The sequence below is a fragment of the Centruroides vittatus genome, unplaced genomic scaffold (genome assembly GCF_030686945.1).
Source record: "Centruroides vittatus isolate TY-2023 unplaced genomic scaffold, ASM3068694v2 scaffold_386, whole genome shotgun sequence".
NCBI lineage: Eukaryota > Metazoa > Arthropoda > Arachnida > Scorpiones > Buthidae > Centruroides > Centruroides vittatus.
Genome location: NW_027122706.1, coordinates 2,229,840 through 2,252,703, shown reverse-complemented (window position 1 = coordinate 2,252,703; position 22,864 = coordinate 2,229,840). Strand labels below are relative to the sequence as shown.

The following is a 22,864-nucleotide window of genomic DNA, read 5'->3' as shown; positions in this document are numbered from 1 at the left end:
CTGTACTTTGCATAACCAAATTAGTCAATCGTATAGTTAGTCAGTTGTACAAAGTACAACTGGCTAATTGATCTAATGATATGATTCCTCAATTGAAATTAATGCAGTGGTGTAACCCTTAACAACTTTATTGTGCCAACCTCAACTTTCAATGACTACCAACATCAGGTTAAAAATAACTATAAAGATAATCCAAGTCATTATCAAATTATTTTCAGATAATTTTTATTAAAATTATTTGTGTTGTTTTTATTTTTCATAATGACAATTTCAAAAAAGACAAATTTGATGTTTTAATAAATATTTTGTCTTTTATTTTAGTCATCGTCATCGGATGACTGAGCAAGAAGAAGACGAAGAACTACTCTCTGAAAGTCGTAAAAATCTTATGTTAGTGACCCGTTTTGAAGAATCTCCATCATGTAAATATCATTTTTATATATTAAATTTATATTTTGTAAGAAATTTTTGAGAGAGCTTGTTACTTGAATTCAGCTAAAATTTATTTCAAGGAATAGATTTTAAGATCATATTTTTTCCTGTTCAGTTTGTTAATTAAATACATGTGTAATAATTAATATAAACCATTTTAAATACATAATCATTTTAATATAAATGTTCGTATTTTCAGGATTGCAAGACATGCATGATTTAAATTATTTAAGTAAATCTGTCCAAATCTAATATATTTATAAGTTATTGTTAAATACACAAGGTGGTTAGAATTAAACTGACAGTACTCAGACACATGTGGAGCCAGCTCTGCTGAATGAAACTCAATACACATGTAATGCAGATCATGGGAGGAAAATAGTTTTATTGAATTAAATGGAATATCTAAAATTTCTTTTGGAGTTCATTATTTTTATTGTGACTAATAATAATTAAATAATCAGTAAACAATTTATAGTAATTAAAATTTCAGTCTGATTAAATAAATGTACTGATTGAACTATGAAGTATTAAGTGTAACTGCTGATTTGGTAACATCGCACAAGTTTTTTCATTCAATCTTCCGTTGTATTCTTCAGATGTTTCTTAACAGCTATATTGTACAGTAGAGACTCGTTAATCAGAACCCCGGTAATCGGAACGATTTTCAGTCGGACTGTGTCGTGCTGAATCAAACGTTTTTGATACTAGATTTACTTCTTAAGTATAATTTTCATGTTTTTATATTCTTCAATATATTTATTTTGTTTTTACAAAATGAAGAAATAATTTTTAACGATATGATAGCCTTGATTATTATTATAAAAATTTTCGTTATGCTTAAAATCGACGAAAATTCAACACGAAGCGACATGCAACAGAGAAAAATTTGAACATCGGACAGGTTAATATATTTATTCGTACATAATTGGTAATCGGAACAAATGACTTATCGGAACAACCCCAGTCCCCAATTGATTCCGATTTCGGTTCTCTACTGTATTTCTGAAATTGAAATTACAGCCTTCAGTGTCTTGAAAAGAAAACTTTCAAGACACTGAAGGCATCCAAACAGATTGTGATATCCATTCTCCATGCTGTGGTAAAAGCAGCCATGTACTGTACAACTCATTCCAGTTGTTAGTTAACTATTCCACTCACCATATCAGTGCAAAAAGTAATGGCCAACATCATCAAATGACTAAACCATTGGCAACAAAACAATATATGATATATCAATATTTCTGGTATTGACAACTATCATCATACTCTGCAGTTTGAAATAAGTCACTTGTATCAGCCATGTTGTAACAATACGGTTTGAGAAAGTTGAGGACAATGTCATGTCATTTTGAGTGTGTACAGTCATTGAATACATTATTAAAAGAAAATTCTTAGTTTATATTCATCAAAAACTTAAAATGTGTGTGTGAAGTTTTCGTGAGTGTTTTAGTGTCAGATAATCAAATAAGTTAAACAAAGATGATAAAACACATTATAGGTCAGTCTTGTAGCAGTTGTCTACAGATGCTTCTAATAAAATCAACAAAGATAGACTTAATGCTTTTCATCAGAGAATTAGCATATTATAGTTTGATAAATTGTGGCATATTTTGATTGTATAAGAATGTGGATACTATAATATGTGTCAGAAAATTAATGTAAATATAAATAAATATATGAGAGTATAGCAATAGATTAATTAAGATTTATTTTTAATGCAGAGCAAAATTTTTCAGCAGTTTTAATTACCTTCTTTAGATTCCAGAATTTTGAATTTAAAGTATTTCAAACTCTCAGCAATTTTAGAACTTTCATTAAATTTTACTTGCATTTTAAAAACCTTTATGTTAATTTTTTTTATGATAAATAAAAGTTTTTATTATATAAAAGTATGTTTTCAGAATAATTTTGCTGTTTAAATTTTTCAGACATAAAAAATGGTGAACTTAGAGATTACCAAGTTCGAGGATTAAATTGGATGATCTCTTTGTATGAACATGGAATTAATGGCATATTAGCTGATGAGATGGTAAATATTAGCATAAAATATTTCAAATCTTGTATTAAAGAATTTCTTGGATATATATTAATATATCTTAAATTATTAAATATATTTTAGGGTTTAGGTAAAACATTACAAACAATATCTTTATTGGGTTATATGAAACATTATCGTAACACTCCTGGACCTCATATGGTTATTGTGCCCAAATCTACTTTAAGTAATTGGGCAAATGAATTTACACGATGGTGTCCATCTTTAAAAGCTGTTTGCTTTATTGGTGATCAGGAAAAAAGAGTAAGTGTAATTTTTTTAAATATTAAAAAAAATTTTATTTATAAAATATTAAAAAGCTATAATTAAAAATAAATATATCTAAGAAATTAAATCGTATCTTCAATTTTAGGCTATATTTATTCGAGATACTTTAATGCCTGGTGAATGGGATGTTTGTGTGACATCCTATGAAATGGTTATTAGAGAAAAAGCAGTATTGAAGAAATTTAATTGGAGATATCTAGTTATTGATGAAGCTCATCGTATTAAAAATGAAAAATCCAAGGTAAGCATTTTCATTACAATTTATAATTACTAATCATTAATATCAAAATGTTGATTTGAATTACTTATAAAAATAAGTTTTTTTGAAGCTAATTTATCATTGTTTGTAAATTGTATTCAAACTTTGAATATTATGTAATGTGTTATATCCTTACATTACTTGTTATAAAAATTCATTTCATTTATTCATCTTCAGGCTAATCTGTAAAATGTAATCTGAAAGTGAATAAATGCAAACTTTGCAATACTATGAAAAACAACAGGGATGGATTGCTTTTACAAGAACAGAAAAATGGGAGGCTGAGAATAGAATTTAATTCTTACTTAGCAAATACATGTTAAAATGTCTGTTTCAAAGAATTTATAAAATACATTTATTTACTTCAAAAATAAGAATTCAAGACAAGCAAAGAAAAGCTTCTTTCTCTCTCTATTACTACCATATTTATAGTCTCTTGCATACCATAATGTAAATTACTAGTGCTCAAGCTTAAATTTAAATTTTATGATCTAAATAATTTGATGAATAGATGATTAAATATTTGATGATAAATTATATCTATCTAATTGGACATGTAAAGAGCATCTTCTCATAAAAGGCATAAATAAGTTGTGTGGTGGGATGAAATCCTAATATATCTGAACCAGAACATCTATAAAAAAAAATTATTGAGGATTTGATCTGGATTCAAACTTTATCATTTAGAGTGATAGCAAGTATCTTTGCTATGCTGTCTATCTAGCCATTAGTATTTGATACCAATTTTTTTATGGCTAATTATATGCATATTTTAATATAGAGCTTTTGAGTTCTATATTAAAATTGATGTTTAAGTTGATGATTAATTCACTAAAAAATTAATCCAATAAAAGATAAGGAAAAATTCAGTCTGTTTTTAATAAATAATAATTTTATATAAAAACATGAGAATTGTTGACTGAATAAGGAGTGTGTATTTGTGTATAAAAATAATAAGAAAATTTGTAATTATTTCTGTTTTTTCCTCTCTCAGTGATTGAATATTTATCAATATCTTTCAAAAAATTATGATAATTGATTAATAAACAGAAATAAATCTTAAATATTTAAATACAGCAAGTCCTCACTTATTATTGTCAATAGGTTCTTGGAAACTACAATGTTAATTGAAAAATGATACATAGTAAAACTAATTTTACTATAGACTGACTGATATAAGCAAGATATAAATTGATTAATTGTATTCTAACTAGATCATGTTTACAATCTCTGGTATTTATCTCTTACCTCATAGAATCAGTTTTACTGTTTATAAAGAAAATTCAACAATGGTTACAAATGTATCTTTTCTCAACAATATTAAATGAAATGATATTAAATGGGAATTTGTGGTATTGATGATGATTTTCAAGATTTTAATATAAAAATATATCATTTGAAGGTTTATAATAAAATAACGATAAATTAGATGAGTTTGATATACTTTGAAATGCTGTTGGCATTTGCTGAATGATTCATAAATCACTTACAACTTAATTTTACAACTATTCATGGTGATCTAGTGTCAAGAATACATTCTTGACACTAGATCACTATGAATAGTTGTAAAATTAAGTTATGATATTACAGCATATTGTATTTTAGTTACTAAGTTAGAAAAAAAAAAAATTGTTTATAATCTGGGGTTTATCAAAGAACGAGATATTGATCATGTTGAGATTATTTAAACTTGATTTTGCTTAGACTTTGGATACAATAAATTTTATTAACTAAAGCAGTGGTTTTTCTCAGTTAATAAAATTTTCGTGTGTAATGTATTTATTAAAACATGAACTATGTTAGTATAATTTGTATTATACTAACATAGTTTATGTATGAAATTGAAATTTTTATTAAATTACAAAAGTTATTAGTTACTCTGTATAATTCTCTCTTGTATACAACAATGCAATTTTGAATGAGTAATTTTTTTTATTGAATTCATTATATATTTGTATCTATAGTATATAAAATGTTGAACAGATTTATAGAAGATTACTAAAAGATTGTTAGATTAATCTAAGTGTTCGGTAAAAAAGTTTAAATTAATAATTCTGTTTGAGTATTATTTATAGATATATTTTACAAGTATGATATATTTCTAAGATATGTAAATTTTAAAATAAAATCATAGATGAAAACATGTTCGTTACTTGTAATTAAAGAATTAATTTACTATCAACAAATTATTTAATTGATATCAAATACAGCATTTTGTTATAAAATAGTACTCATTTTCTTAGACATAATACTATGATTTTTTTACAGTTTATTTTATGTTTGTTTTCAGCTCTCTGAAATAGTTAGAGAATTTAAATCAACCAACAGACTGTTATTAACTGGTACTCCACTGCAAAACAATCTTCATGAATTGTGGGCCTTATTAAATTTTTTGTTACCAGATGTGTTTAATTCTTCTGAGGTAAATATGTTTGCTGAATAATAATTTTTTTGTGCACCTAAGTAATTAATTGATACTACCTCTACCAAATCTTTATTATGGCTTCATTTTAATTATGTACATTCTTAACAGCCTTCTTATATTCTTTTTTCAGTCATCTCAAAACAAATCTTCCAAATTTTTCTGATTTGTTATGTAATAATTGAATTGAAAATGAGGATATTAATGCAAAATATATATGAAAAAGTATTTATTCCTATAATGAAGATTTTTGATTTACATATTTTAAATTTTCATCAAATTAATAATTTAACAAAATTATTATGACAAAATTAAAAAAATCTTTTTGAAACTAATTCTTACTTAATTTATTCTCAATAGTTTTTAAAATTTTATTTAACATTAGACAACAGATATCATCAAATTGCTAGCTTTTATTTTCTCAGATTTGAAGTTTCTAATATTCAGTTTGTATTGTATGTTCATATCATAATATTTTACATTTGTTTGTTAATTTGTAAATTATAGTTCATTATTTCTTGAATAGTTGAACTTTTATTTTGACAATTAATTAAAATAAGGTTTGAAAGTTTGCTTCTAAACATTTTATCATGCTCTTAGTGATTTCACGTGTTGTTATACGGCAGATTGCTTCAATCGGTACCTTTATTTTGTTTTCATTGGCTTCAAATGGCTGTCCAAAATGTGGTGTATCTTCGATATTAAAATTGCCAGAATGCAATTTTGTAAACCAGTTTTGGCACTGTCTTTGTCTCATTTTCTCCAAACATGTACCACAATTTTTTTCTTGTTTGAACAGCATTTTGGTTTTTTAGTTATAAAAAAGCAAAATATGCTGAAAATGATGCTTTCGATTTTCCAAATTTGATTGGACACCGAAAAAAAAACAATTGTACAGAATTGAACAAAATTTTTTACAAATAAGCCTTAAAATGTCAGCTGTCAAAGTATATAATGAAAATGTGGTTTAAAATAAAATTGGCTGGTAAAAATACATCTAATTCCTCTAGTAATAAAAAAACAAAATTACTTTTCGAACAACCCAATAAATTGTATGTTGTTTATAAAAATTATTAAAGATATAAATGGGACTTCAATCTTTTTATCTAATGATTGTAATCTATAAACTAGTCTGGCTGTTCGTATTATTCTGTAAAAATAATATTAAATCTGTTCTGATAGAATAACTTAGATTTTCTGAAAAATCTTAGTTTTACATTTAATAATAATTGATGGTCTTTTTTAAAGATTACTTCTATTTAATGACTAACTTTGTTTAAAATTTATAAAATATGTAGGATGAACACTACAATAAAAAATTCACTAGTATAGAAGAAAAACTTAAAATTAATGTATATATATATACATACATACATACACATTAATTTTAATATATATTAAGTTTATATATATATATATATAAACTTAATATATATTAAAATTAATGTGTATGTATGTATGTATATATATATATACATTTTATTACAATGTACATATATACATTACAATTTTAAATGTAAAAATGTGTCTTATATATATATATATATATATATAAGACACATTTTTACATGTTGAAGCAGAGAAGAGCTTCAAAATAAAGATGATAAACTCTAAGGTATGGCTTTGTTGTATTCTTGAGGTGCATGAAAACGATAAATTATAAAGATGGCTTTTTATATTTTTGAATGTTTCATCTATACGAGTGAATTTTTACTTTATTTAGGATTTTTAATTTTTATTATTATATTTTCATTCTAATTTAAAAATCATTACTCATCATAGCTTGAATTTTGAGGTTACACTTGGTTCTGTAAAGTGGTTTGCATATCAGATTTGTAAAAATTTGTCTTTAAACTATATAATGGTTTCTCAACTTCAAGTAATCAGTATGTGAACTATCAATAAATAGAATTTAATCATATATAACATTGGAACATACTTTTATACAGTGATACTGTGGAACTCAAATTCAATTTGTTCTTGGAGGGCAATCAAGTGCCAGAAAGTTTCAAAACAATTTTTCCCTTAAGGAATGATGTAAAGTGAATTAACCCATTCCCAAACCCTAAAAGTGGCCATTTTAATTCTAAAAATCGTAATTTAAACTAAAATAATGTCCTAATTAATGCATAAAGCAATGAAAAAAATAATAGATTAAAAACAATAAAAAAAAATACAATAAAATGCAATAGATGAACTGTATGCAGCTGGACTTGTTCCATGTGTTCAAAACTCATATCAATGGATTTAGAAAAGTAACAAATTTTCATTGTTTATAGCCAAAAATAAAAATTAATTGCTCACTGAGGCTGTGCTCCCAGGCTATTTGTGTGATCTGACCCAGTTCAGCTTTCATGTCTGCCAATCTGGCAACACTATTGCATCATTCACACCTGTACAGATATCATACACTATATAGTATGGCCACCTTTGTGTTAGAGTTTAAAGAAAAGTTTGACTTTTGGGCAAAAGTTTCTTGAAGAAATTTGTTGGACTTCTGGGATGTTTGAGTTCTGAGTTATCACTGTGTATGTGTTTATAATTAGTATTGTCTAATGAAAGATTTATGATCTGTAATTTCTTTTTATGTAGTAAGCATTTTTAAGAATTCAAAAAATTTTACTATGGCTATTTAATAAGACAATGATTCAACTAATATAGACTTTCTAATTGCATAGATAATGATATATTAAAGTATAATTAATAAATTTTATGTTTAACAAATCTTATGTATATGAAATATTTTAAAATTCATTATTAGGAGTTAGAATTATAAGGTAACCAATTCATGAATCTTGGTGATGAATTACAAATTTAGACATTATCCATTGTTCTTCAGAAATCATTAATTACTTAACAGTGATATCAATTTTTATAAATTTAATAAAATATAATTTAATTTATTTTTATTAATATTTTTATAGGATTTTGATTCTTGGTTTAACACACACAACTGCTTAGGTGATACTTCACTAGTTGAAAGATTACATGCTGTGAGTATTTATAATTTTATAAACTTAAAAAAATAGTTTAAGATAAGAAATAATAATAAAAAGATTAAATGGATTAAGAACCAAAAACAAAGTTATTTATGTCCTTTATTTTGTAACCTTATATATGTTATATGATAATGCCTGCAAAAGGCATAAAAGAACAAAAAATGAGAAAAAATATATATATTTTACTACTATATTAAAAGGTAATGAAGTATAATAAAGTAATAAAGAATTGTTTTTCATATTTTTTAAGTAAAAGAACATTAATGTGCTTGAGGATAAAAGAAGCTGTAGACAAATAAAGATGATTAGATTAAAAAGAACGGAATACATGAAAATAACAAAACTGGCTATTCATCAGGAACCAGTAGTAAGAGTAGAAAAATAAACAGATGATATTCAAACTTGACCTCTTGCTTTGTATGACAAATTTTCCATTTGTCCATCACTACTGATTAAAGTACAGATTATAGTATGGAAATGAGTTTGCATTTAGTTGGAAAAAGTGAAAAATCAGTTTATATGAAATTTCTCATCTAACTTGAGAAATTTGCAATGGAAACTTTACAGTTATTGACTGAAGCTTTACTATGAAGAATATATATATCTCTTGCACAAGATTTTTGAATGACAAAATGATTTTCAGAAAGCAGAGAAAGATGAAAACTGCCCAGACCATTGTTTTCTTCAATATCTAGCATGTTATGAAGACAGAGTGAGTTTTTAGTGGCCAGACTGTCAACCAAGGTTGTTATATTGAAATCTTAATTAAATTTTGCAAAACAGTGAGAAGGAAATGGCCAAAGTTATGGAGAAAAGGGGTAACTCTTGCATCGAAATAATATGCTATCCCAAAATGTTTTATCTGTAAAACAGCTTTTATCAATAAAAAATGTTGTGCCCAAATTACCTTCTTTATTCATGAGTGTTTACTATCTGTAGCTTTCTTTTCAAAGATCAAGTTCTTGTTCAAACAAATTTATTTTGTGTTAACAAAAGAGGTGAAAGCATATATAAACATCTCAAAACCCAATGTTATTAATCAATGCCAAATCATGGATAGTTATATCTAATATTAAATATGTCTGGAAGTGGAGAATCTTTTGGGAGTCTGTGTAATGTAACTGGCAATGCATTCACATGGTAAATGGGAGTTGTAGATTCAAGTTCCACTCTGGGCCAGTTTTTTTCTTCCAGAATATTCTACATTATTTATTAAATTTAATAAGAGATGATACCTAATGTTTACCTCTAGTAACAAATTACTTAAAATTTACATATTTATAATAGTCAACAAAATATCCTCATACATTAGGGCAATCATTTGGCATTAAGGTAAAGTAATTAAGGAAAGCAAAAATAGAGCTCCAGAATATTCATAGAAAAAATGATCTGCACTACTGCTTTGAACAGTGTCAGTAGCTAAAGGTGTGGAAAGCCAGCAATTGCTCTGTGTCAGCTATAAGATCACATTTTTGAACATTTAAAAGAATACTTAGGTAGAGGATGTTTTCAAGTGAAAAAGATTTGGAAACATTTACTATAGTGATTTTAGCAGCAATCAACAGATATGTTTGCACCATATTTTCATAAGTCTGAAAATATCCCTGAAGTTTGGGGAAAGTGCCAAGATTTTTAAATATTTTGTTGAAAAATGAATTTCCTCTGTTAGAAAGTTTCTTGCTTGCTTTTTTGGTCTCTATTTGCAACCTAATTATTGTTTTCTTTTTTATTTAGTAATAAAATATTTTTCATAACTCTGTTTAAATAGAAAAAACAGAATAATCGAAAAATAAAACTTTTACTGTGGAATTTATTTAATCATGTCAAGTGACAGATTTAAAAATCATATAAATTATATCTTTATTATTTATGATATGAAGTAATATATATGATAAATAAACAAATAAACTCTGAAAAATAAAAGCTGCTGAATTTATTTTAGGTTTTGCGGCCATTTTTATTGAGGCGTTTAAAATCTGATGTTGAGAAAAAATTATTACCTAAAAAAGAAGTAAAGGTTTATGTAGGTCTCAGTAAAATGCAGAGAGAATGGTAAGAACATTTTAATATTTTATTCCTAATTTTGCTTTTTATTTATTGTTTTCAGTAATATATTGATTAAAAACTTATTTAAATGTATATTTTTTAAATTCATAATTTTTTAACAATACAGTGTGACCTGTATTTAAGAATAGTCCGTATGTAAGAATTTGAAACAACATGCTATTTTCTTTTATATTTCCTGTTTATGAAGCAGTATAATTCAAACAAAATTTTGTAATCAAGAATGCCCAAAAATTTCAGGGAGATTGAAATTTTTAGGCATTATGATTAGATGGCTCATAGATTCCAGTCTACATTTTCTTTGTTTCATTTATGTTGTCTTCATTCACTAAAGATAGTGGTATTTGTTCAAATGTGATTGTTTAGTTAAGTGAACTTCATTTTTATATTACAGATTCTTTATCTATTGTTAAAGTTTTATTATTTAAAAAATAATTTTATTTTGCTCTATTTTGTTTGGTTTATGCTTTTGTCTTTTATTATTATTTTCTTGCCATTAACAGTCTTATTACAACACCTGAGCATTTTGCTGATAGAATTCTTTATTAACAAACCATTAATAAAGAAATGTCTGATAACTAAGCTAGATACTAAAAACTGTATGTGATTGATAGTTATAAAAATCATTTAAGTTAAACTATTACTCATGTAACTCATAAATTATAACTTCTATGATTTTTACTGCTAGATATCTTAGCTTTATTGATAACTTGCATATTTGCTTTTATGTTACATTTGTTTCACTCATTTTGCATTAGTTCTTTTTATATTGGAGAATTACCTAACCAAAATTTTTATTTATGTTAGTTTATTTCATTTCAAAATTGTTGATTGATAGGTAAATGTTTTCTGTAATAATTTAATGTTGTTTTGAAGCATGAGTAGAATGACCGGTTATACTGGAATGAAATAATAATTTTGATCTTGAGAAATAATAGAAATGCTTATCCTTTTTCACACAATTTTGGTTTGTAAGATATTTTTCTGGAAGAAGTACACTTATAAATTGGAGTCTCAGTGTATTTTAATTATTTTTCTGTACTTAATATGTTAATAATCCATGTCAATGTCAAACATAATATAAATTCTTTTAAAAATATAGAAATTCAAATAAAACACACAATATTTATTCAATGCTGAGAAATATACAACAGTCTTGTAAATGCTAATTGTTAACTGAGTATTTTATTTGAGTAATGCAATGGGTGCATTTGGGTACTCACCACATTATCCTGTTAACAAAGCTGGATACACTATCAAGTCTATTGTGACAAGTATATTAAGAAAGCTTGCATACAAAGTAATGATTTAAATAATTTTTGAAAAATTAATTATAATTTTATTTCTAATTTATAAAGAATCAATTATATCAGACATTGCTGAGAAAGAGAGAATTGTTTTTTTTATTTATACCATCATTATTTATTGATTTTAGATGTAATTTTCTAAAAACAATCATTTCTCATTCTACATTTAATTTGAAAAATTTATTATTTAGGTACACAAAAATTTTAATGAAAGATATAGATGTGGTAAATGGTGCTGGAAAAGTAGACAAAATGAGATTATTGAATATCTTGATGCAGTTAAGGAAATGCTGTAATCATCCATATCTTTTTGATGGAGCTGAACCAGGTGAGCTGATTTTAACATAATTTAAGTAAATTTTCTAAAAGGTTATATTAAACATAGCATTGGATTATTGAAGACTGTCAAAGGGCAGAACTGAGAAATGTAATTTTCATGTGTCTTTGAAACTTATTAAACCATTATTATTTTCGTATTCTTTTTAATATGTAATAGACACATTGAATTTATCATTGTATTTCAAGAAAAATTTAGATAGAACTGAGAGTAAAATTTTAAGTTTAGTCTTATTTATATTTTCTTTATACATTTAAGTTAACAGTTTCTTTAATTTTTTATTTCATTATGTTAAAAAATAACATAGCAGTTTCTTTAATTATTAAAATTTAAACTTTTTATGAACTTAATATTTTATAATAAAATGAAAACGAGAGAAATGACAAACTGGGTGTTTTAAATTATTGCACACTTGCTGAGTTTATATGAATCAGCTGAATGTTAATAGTGTAGGTAAAACCTATGATGAAGATAATGTATTAGCAATAAATAGTGATTAATTAAATATAGAAGAGAAGTAAGATCTGTAAAGTTCAGTTTTCTACAGTGTATTTTTATACAGGTATGACAGACTCATACAGTATGATTCTTGAAAATGTAGAAACCTGTTTGACAATATGCTCAAAGAAGAGTTAATAAAAAGAAAACAGAATTTAAACAGAACATTTATGCAAACAGGTTACAAATATATTAATGAATCCATTTTATTCATTAATATTTTGTGACATTACCTTTGGCTTTAATAATAATTGAATTCTCTTTGGCATTCTGTCAATCAGACCTTGAATAACATCTTGACTAATGTTATGATGCTGTACAGCCATTTCTTTCAGCTGAAAGCTATGCTCTTTTTAACTTTGAGAGCCATGAGACACTATACATTTTTAATTGGTTTGAACCTGTTGAATTTCCTGCCCAATCCAAAACTTGTTTTTCAGTTCTGAGGATAACTTTATATCTGGAGTAGTGAAATGTTTGGTAATCATTTAATATTTTAAAGATATTGAACACCATTAAAACCAGAAATATACACTTGCTAGTCTGGATGTTTGACAGAGTGCAAAATCTTTTGGAAAAATGTTTGCCTTTAATCCAAATGCATCTCTGACTATATTAACAACATGACATCTACATCTAACAACAGTTTAAAACTGATTCAAATTTATTGTGCCATCCACAAAATGAAACCTTCAAATATCATTGCAGATGATTGATCTTAAATTATTATTGAAAGAACATACATGTTAGACCTCATGAGCATTCAGAAGCCTCTTTTATGTGGCTTATGGAATTGTGTTCAATTGATTTTGATAAAATTTTGCCATTTCTGAGTAATTGCAATGAGGAATCAAAAAATGTAATGATGATCCATTTAAATGTAAAAAAATAGGACTCCACAACTTTGTCATTTCAACTCCACTGAAAACAATGTCTGTGCTTCCCAACACAATTGAGTGCACTTAATGGAATTTAGAGGAGAAAAATATAAAACAGCAGTGCATGTGCCTAATGGAAAATAGGTATGAAAAACAAACACAACACAAGAACAAAGCAATTGCCATCAATTGCTTTGTTCTTGATGGCAATTGCTTTGTTCTTGTGTTTTAATGCCGTATCTAGCCAGTGCAAGGATTGCCTGTCCCGTAACTGGCAGGTACAAGCAGGGTTTGGAAAGGCAGGGACAGAAGAGGTATGTTCATAGGGTGCCAAGATGATGTGGTGCCAAGATTCCAAAATTGTTACATAGGCAAACTAATAAATTGACAGAAAACTGTCATATACAAGTATGAAAAAATTATATTATGAAATATATGAGTGATATGAATTATATTAATAAAAAGTGATTTTATAATTTTTAAATTTGTAACAGACTAATGAAAGGCTTATCCAAAAGGTGCCATATTTATGTTTTCCCCTAGTGCCAAATGCTCTAGCCACATATATAGGTACATGGATAGCCTCTTTTGTGGCAGCAATTGCAAAGTTGCCTATCCGTATTCTTCAGGTATAAGGATTGCTTCTTTCTTTCTGGCTCTGCCTCAATTCTATTGTGATATGACAAAGTTGCACAATGTCCAAGTATCTTTTATTCCCTTTGCAGTATACTGTACCAGTTGTGACTAGTCATTGGATAATGAGAAACAATTCTGATATGAAAATATGACATGTTTTTACTGTTGTGATGCTTTATGGCCCATGCCAGTCTTTCAGTTGTTATTTTCTCTGTCAGTAGTGGTTTCTTCTTAAATTTATAAGTAAACATTTCTGCTTTACAGGAACCTCTTGTGAATAACTGATGACATGTGATCAATCATGTTGATGTTTTCTACTAGTCAGTTCTTGAAATGTAGCAAATTTATTATTTTTATTAAATGGCAGAGAGTTATTTTTTGCATGGCCACCCATTACAGGGTAAATTGCCCATGTTTTCAAACATCTTAATCTTTGCATCATTGTAACCAACAGGAGAATGGTAATAGTTCAGTTTCTGATCAATTTGAGTCACATTCAGATCATCTCTGTGTAAAACTTTGGTGCATTTCTGCTTCCTAGGTGTCAACTCATATATCTTGAGCATACTCTACAGTTAGTTGTTGACACAACACTTACAAGCTCAAATACAGCAGTATTTGACATTGAAATGAGTGGTTTACTATGTATGTCACTACTGTACAATATGGATTGTGCAAGCCTTTGCAAAAGACAGCAGTTCTCAACTTATTTTCATCATGGAACCCTGACAGTTTTTAATGATTATAGATAAAACAGAAAATAGAAACACCAAAAACAATTTATTAAAATTGCAAAGAAAAAAAAAAAAAAAAGATTAATACTGGAAAGCAAATATTATATTAATTCAAATTAATTGAATTTGAAGGTTGGATGTCACACCGATCTTTTGTTTAAATTTGGTTTGTTCTAAAGAACTAATGCTGTTAGTCTTAATTCAAAATGCCTGTTCAAAAGATTTTTTTGACATTCGAAGTTAAGACTATTTACAAAAATATAATTTTCAAGTCTGTCTATTAATCCTTTCAACACAACCACAGAAGTACTCATTACATAGGTTTGAAGAAAAACTTCATTAAAAAAACAAATAATAATAGGTAAAAATTTACGCATTAAAAACGATCAAATGATCAATGTAACGGATACTTCTGTGGTTGTGTTAAAAGAATTAATAGATAGGTTTGAAAATTACATTTTTGTAAATAGTCTTAACTTCAAATGTGAAGAAAATATCCTGAGTTCATCATGAAAATTGTAAGATTTGTTTGAGTTTGTGTTCTGTCTGATGACGATGCCTTATATGTGTTAAGCACTTGCAAATATAGCAATATTTATACGTAATTAATGCCGTTGTGATAATTTCTTCCTTTCTTGCTTAATTCAAATTGGTTATTAATGTGTAGGGTTAAACTTTCAATATTTTAAACAGTGCTAGTGCCTGCACCTTCATTTGTATCCACCTTTTCAGTCTCTTTGTCACTAGAAACATTTGAAGTACTCTCTAAATTTTTCTTCAGAATGCTTTTCTGTCAACACTCCATGATTTTTTAATTTGGGATATACACAATACTAAAAGCACTATAAATTTATATGATTTCCACTATATTTTTGTATGAAAAATACTTAAAATATCACAAAATAATTGCCATGAGAAACTTTAATAATATTTGACTGATATGCCCACTTGTACACTGTATCATTGACCTACAACACACTATAGATGATGGGATGTTAATTAAAGTGCTGTTCAATATTTTATAACTTAAGTTATTGCACCCATTAATGCTAGATTTAACAAAAAATATGCATTTATCAGTAGGTGTGCAATACACCAGAGTATTTAATGCAAATAAAATTTAAACAAATTTTTTATATCAAAAGTATGTACTTAATATTTAATGATTGTGTCGTTATATGTTGGATACCACTTTAAAAAATTATTTGTAGTCTAGGTTATAATAATCTTTCCTTTTAGACTACATTGTGTTTTCAGTCTAAATTAGCTCATAAATAATAAATAAAAAACAAATTTTCCAATGTAACTCAGATGGGAGATGTCAAGTTGTATCCCTAATCAGAAAGGACATGTTGATATTAAACATCATTTAAAGAATAAGTATATATATTAGAAAAATTATTTGTGGAGAAATTTTTTCATATAAAAATAAACTTTAAAGCTATACAAAACAAAATTACATTTTTGATAATTTAATTAAAAAAAAAAAAAAATAGTTTAGCAGAATTCAAAATGTGACATGTGACTATTTATATATTACAAACATAATAATGGACTGATTCTGTATAGATGTAAAAAATTCCTAACTTAATGTGTGTAGGCTATATACTTAACCTTATGAAAAGGCAAATAATGAAATCATTACCAATAAAACTATCTTGCTTATTTATGGAAATTGTTTTCATTTTTCCATGTTAGTTATAATAGTTAGCATTGAGATTTTTATTTATTGGATATAAGAACTTGAATTATCTTTTAATAGATTAAAATTTCTGACAAGAATTAATTTAAAAATACATAGTTCTTGATTTGTCTATTAAGTTTGGAGTTTTTCTGTTTTTTTTTTTTTCTTTGTATTATTATAATCAGTATTATATTCTCTCCCTCTGTTTGTTTATTTTTTTAATTCTTTGTTTTAAAATTATAAACCAAAAATATATGCTAATTATAATTTGTTAATAATATTGAATTGCATAATTTTTAAAACTTATTTTATTCAAGATTTGCAAATATAAAATTTTTCATTTATGTAGGTCCACCATATACAACTGATGAACATTTAGTTTATAATTGTGGAAAAATGGTGATCTTAGATAAATTGTTACCTAAACTTAAAGCCCAAGATTCTAGAGTTCTTATTTTTTCTCAAATGACACGTATGTTGGATATTTTAGAAGATTTTTGTATTTGGAGAGGCTATCAATATTGTCGATTGGATGGTCAGACTCCTCACGAAGATCGTGAGGTAATTCTAAATAGCTAAGATATTAATATATTCAAATTTTTGTAAAAATCATTTAAATCATTCTTGAAATTTATTTTTCAGATTCAAATTAATGAATTTAACAAACCAGGAAGTGAAAAATTTTTATTTATGCTCAGTACACGTGCTGGAGGTCTTGGAATAAATCTTGCTACTGCAGATATTGTTATTCTTTTTGATTCTGATTGGAATCCTCAAATGGATCTTCAAGCAATGGTAATTATTAGATATATTTGTCATAGAAGAAGCTGATTTTTATTCATCTTTTTCACTTTATTAATGCTGTACAATTAACTTTTTTTATTAGAGAGAATTTTTATACAATCTTTTAATATATATTATTATTAATTGTCCAAAATAATAATAAAGATGGGTGACTATTACATTTCTTGAATTTGAATGTTAACAAAACTTGAATACTCATAATTCAATTACTTAATGTTGTAGTACTTAATGTAAAATTACCTAATATAACTAATTCAGTTAATAATTTATTTAATATTTATTATGTAACCTGTTTTATTTATTTTAATATATTAATAAAGTAAAACAAAAAGTAACCAGAAAAACTGTTTAATATAATGAATATGTAACATTTAAGAAACAAAACTTCAAACTTTTAATTTTTTACTTTGAGTTTTAAAGTAGCTTTTTTAGGTGCACTTATCCCAACTGCAATAGATTAACAAATAAGTCTCACCTAGCACATTTTTATTTAAGAAAACAATAATTCAAAAACATTCAGGATCTAGTCTGCTGTTTTTGTTATCACAAATTAAACCAGGGTCTCTGCTTTATGCAGTGGCAGATAAGTTACAAGGGAATATCATTGACAAAAAAAAAATTAAAATTTATTTGTTTAAACTTCAAAACATCATTTTTAAAAATATTTATGATGGCTAATATGGCTTATTGAACCATCTAGGATACAATCATTGTGCCTATGTTAATTATTCAAATACTTTTAAGCTTTGAGTTAGTCTTACCTTTGAGTATTTCTGGATCTGCCACTGTGACTATATTTGGTGCAATATTGGAGGTATTCTTAGTATTCAAATTATTTTTCATTAACCTAATATCTGAGATATCATACTTTCTAGTATTCATAATTACCAGATTATAAATAAATAAAAAATTTTACTACTGAGATAATTTATTTATAACTAATATATAATAATAAATGTAATTTTACTTTAGATTCTTTCTGGATTATATTATCATTTAAACATAGGCAATCTCCATATAAAATTATACTTGGATTTGAATTTCTGTGATTATATGAAAAACAAATTTACTGATAATGTACATTAGAATTGTTATATATTAAAAAATTGCTATTTTTGTACCAATCTATATATGAAGAATTTGACAGCTATTTTAAAGAAAAATGAAAAATTTAGAAAAATTGTAGATTTTTTTATTATTTATAAAACTCTGAAAATGGTGTTGACCTGCTGATAATTTACATCTTTTTTTGGAATAAACTGAAGGAACACATACTAAAACATTTTGAGTGTATAGTTAAATTTAAATAATTTAATATTCTGGAAATACTAACATAATGTAGAAAAAAGTTTAAAAAATTTGAGTAGCATCTGTTGTTTCTGATTTTTCTTTTATTGAAGAGCAACTGATTGTTGTCAATAACCATTTTTGAAATGCAGTTTTTTGTTTAAATTTTGTGATTGAAGCACCCAGTAAACTCAATTAAAATTAACAAGATATAGTTTTACATTTTTACATAGAATTTATCATACTGAGAAAATTATTTAGACTGTGCAAATATAACTATACATTTGTAATTTGTTGCTAATTTGTCTGTTTTGGATATGTATAACATTTTTATATTTTTAATATACAAAGCCAATGTTTATAGTGAAACAATACAGATATTTGATTTGATATATTATTTTTTACTTTGAAGATTAAAATCTTTATTTCAAATGGATTTAAATGTGTTTTATTGGCTATAGTATTGTAAATTTTAATCATAATCTTCTAAAATTATAACTGAAGATGATTTCCAGTGTTAAGGTGTTAATGCGCTATGCTTGATATATTTTCTCTCTAGGATCGAGCTCATCGTATTGGTCAAACAAAAGCTGTAAAAGTATTTCGTTTAATTACTGAAAATACAGTGGAAGAAAGAATTGTGGAAAGAGCAGAAATTAAATTGAGATTAGATACTGTTGTTATTCAGCAAGGTTTGTACTGTGTAATTTATTATTTTAATTAATTTAATGGTTAAATATGAAGTATCATTGTTTGGATTATGTAAAAAGAAAATACAACAGCAATATTTTGAAATATAAATTTGTTCCATGGAGATCACTGTTTTCATGCAGATATAACTAATGATTTCCATTCCTCTTTATGAGTATTTTGATTCAAATTGGTGAAATCTTAACTTTACCAAATTTAAAAAAAAATTAGTTTTTAACTTTGTTTTTTAATTACCATATTATGTAACCAGTGTGAAATTTCATTTATAATACTTTATAGTGTTTTCTGTTGAATTAAGATTACTTTATGTATTATTTAACTTTATGTAAAATGGTAAACATAAGTCTGAGAGAAATAAGGAACTTAATTCTGTTCATATTCAGATTATACAAGCAAGGATTGATGAAATACATTATGGAACAAGTAGTGTTATAAAGAAATGAAATGAATAGAACTCAACTCATTTTAATTTCTTGAAGAATATTTTAAATATTATTATTTTCTTCAGTATTGAACAATTTTTAAATTAATTTTTAGTTATTGAAATGAGATTAATTATTTTCAAATAGAATTGAATTTATACATATTAAATATATTATAAATTACATTGTATTTTCTTCTCATTCATAATTAATTTTACTTTGCAGAATGTTTTCATAAGTTTGAATCTTAACTATAATTTATATATCTTCTAATGAAATATTTTTAGGTCGTCTTGTGGATGCTCAAGCTGCTAAATTAGGGAAAGAGGAAATGTTAGGAATGATTCGACATGGTGCTGATCACATTTTTGCATCCAAAGAAAGTGAAATAACTGATGAAGATATAGATGCTATTTTACAACGAGGAGAGAGAAAAGTATAAATTTAAAAGTATTATTAATTTTTGGGAAATAATAGAATTTTTAAATCATACTTCTTTCTTTTATTGTATACAGACAGAAGCTTTTAGAAATCAACTGGAAAAAATGGCAGAAAGTTCTCTTAAAAATTTCACACTTGATACATCTGATAGTGTTTACAGATTTGAAGGAGAAGATTACAGGGAGAAGCAAAAGGTCAGTTTTAGAAATAATTTCTCATGCTTTAACTTATTGTTCCAAAATGTTCAAAATAATTAGGAAGTTAACAAAGAAAAGTTAGTACTGTCAATTTGATTTTAATGTTTTAGTGTCTATATAATATTATAAATGTACTGAAGAATTGAACTATATAAATAATGTTTTCAGTTATGTTCTACTACAGTTTATTTCTTAAGAAAAATTTTAAAGTTAAATTTTTAGCTCATTTTATTTGCCATATAAATTGCTCATGTCTAACTGAACTGTTTCAGATAAATCAAAACAGCTTAAATATTAGTTTTTAAAATATAGATAAAATTGAATTTATTCTCAATGTTTTTTAGGATCTAAATTTGAACATCATTTTCTTTGAGTCATTGAAGATAAGTTATATAGTTCTTAAGTAAAAATGATGACTTACAATAATTGATAATTATAATATAGTGTACCTTAAAATAAAGCAATATTTGTTTTCAAAACTAAATTTTAATACTGATGATACATTCAAAATGAATGTATTGTCAGATTAGTGCTGTAACTTTTATATACTGTAATTTGAAAATAAATACAAAATTAATTTTAGCATCTTAGCATCACACAACAAGAACATGATTAAATACTAGCAGAAATGCTCTTTGTAGATTCTTGCTTACCTAAAATTATATAAAATTGTTTTTAAAATTTTTTTGATGTTGGGATCTTGTAAAATTGCATATCATCATTTAATTATGTACATTTTTTAATCTTATCTTTATCTTGAATTTTTGTTTTTGATCCAAGAGAAAATTCACATAAAAAGGTGTTAAAGAACATTTTAAGAAACGTTTTATTTTCCTGCAAGCACTTTCGATGCAGTAATGAACATTGTCCTCAGGCAGAAACGGAATCGAACTGATTTTGAATGGATTTTTAAATCGGAACAAAAAGGCATTAGCCATTTAGAACGTAAGTTTAAAAATAAGAGAACTTGGAAAAGGAATTTGGTGTAGATTTGGGAGGCCCTCTTTACCATGCTGCTGTCTCCTTGCAACTCTTGTTCCAATTTAAAAATCCATTTGAAATCAGTTTGATTCTGTTTCTGCCTAAGGACAACATTCATTACTGTGTCAAAAGTGCTTCCAGGAAAATAAAATGTTCCTGAACCTGAACCTTTCTCCATGCAACTCTCCCACCCTCGAGTTGCCAGGGGTTTGGATCAATCTATATAAATGATTAAAACACCAACATTAGCTCTGTTCCTATACCCTGCCTTCTCTGTGCAGTAAGGTGCATGTGTGATGATGCTATGCATTTTTAAATTAATACTTTGTTTTCTTATTTTTAAAGTTATGTTCTAAACAGCTAATGCCTTTTTGTTCCAATTTAAAAATCTGTTTTGAAATCAGTTCGATTCCGTTTCTGCCCAAGGATGACATTCATTACTGCGTTGAAAGTGCTTGCAGGAAAATAAAACATTTCTTAAAATGTTCTTTAATGCCTTTTTATGTGAATTTTCTCTTGAATCGGTACAATTGTTGGTGTGACATCCACTGTATGTATTTATATTTTTGATCAGTATGTTTTATGCAATGAAACTACAGATATACATACTCTTGCAAAAAAATCAAAGCACCATGAAGGAATTGTCCAATTACAACGAAATTCACCATGTTCAAGTATAGATAAAAAAAATGGTAAAATTTTAGAGTTATAGGATACTTTAATAGTGAACAGTGACCTTGTGAAACCATTTCTGACCAGGATGCATACCAAGATACAGTGTGACATGGAGTCACACAGAGCCCTGATGCCATCCTGTTGAAGATTTGTCCCAGAGTTTTGCAATTGCTGCTCCAGATTGTTGATATACTCTGGGTTGTCCATCATGTCTCACACATGCTCAATGGGTGAAAAGTCTGGGATCTCATTGGCCAAGTAAGGGTTTCAACAGCACAGGCATTCCTGGGACAGGCATTATCTTGTTGGAAAATGACTGCTGGCTGACATACCATGGACAGTAGCAGAACTAGTTGCAGGATATCATTGACATGGTGTTAATCACTGGGCTGTTAATGTTGTTCAAATGACTACCAGGGGAGATCTGCCGTCATAGGCAATGGTACCCCAGACCATTAGGAGTAATGGATGTGTGGTACTACACAACATAGGCTTCTTGGGAGCAATTGCCTGGTCTCCTTCAGACACAGATGCAATGGTCATCAGCATTGTAGGTCGAAACAGGATTCATTGCCATTCTGTGGCCTTTCATGAAGCATGGGTCTGCAGCACCATTCCAGATGGAGCATGAATGTTGCATGGTTCCTAAAGGATGACAGGAGTGCAATCCTGTCCCAGATAGGTGTCTTATGATAGTGCACGATGCTGCTGGGGTGTAAAGGTTCTTCTGGGCCTTCCCTGTATTGGTGCATATGTTGCTGTAACCATTC

General features: G+C 26.7%; 1 protein-coding gene across 1 annotated transcript in view; it reads left to right on the top strand.

The window, feature by feature from the left end:
• Iswi (Imitation SWI) overlaps nt 1-22,864 on the top strand; it is a 56,725-nt gene that overhangs the window by 19,812 nt on the left and 14,049 nt on the right. The window contains exons 4-16 of the mRNA XM_067286853.1: nt 322-422; nt 2,364-2,464; nt 2,555-2,734; nt 2,844-2,999; nt 5,308-5,439; nt 8,364-8,432; nt 10,381-10,490; nt 12,001-12,137; nt 16,926-17,137; nt 17,219-17,371; nt 19,227-19,359; nt 20,088-20,236; nt 20,316-20,435. Of these exons, the coding sequence (XP_067142954.1) occupies nt 322-422; nt 2,364-2,464; nt 2,555-2,734; nt 2,844-2,999; nt 5,308-5,439; nt 8,364-8,432; nt 10,381-10,490; nt 12,001-12,137; nt 16,926-17,137; nt 17,219-17,371; nt 19,227-19,359; nt 20,088-20,236; nt 20,316-20,435 (1,753 nt within the window). The remainder of the gene's footprint in view (nt 1-321; nt 423-2,363; nt 2,465-2,554; nt 2,735-2,843; nt 3,000-5,307; nt 5,440-8,363; nt 8,433-10,380; nt 10,491-12,000; nt 12,138-16,925; nt 17,138-17,218; nt 17,372-19,226; nt 19,360-20,087; nt 20,237-20,315; nt 20,436-22,864) is intronic.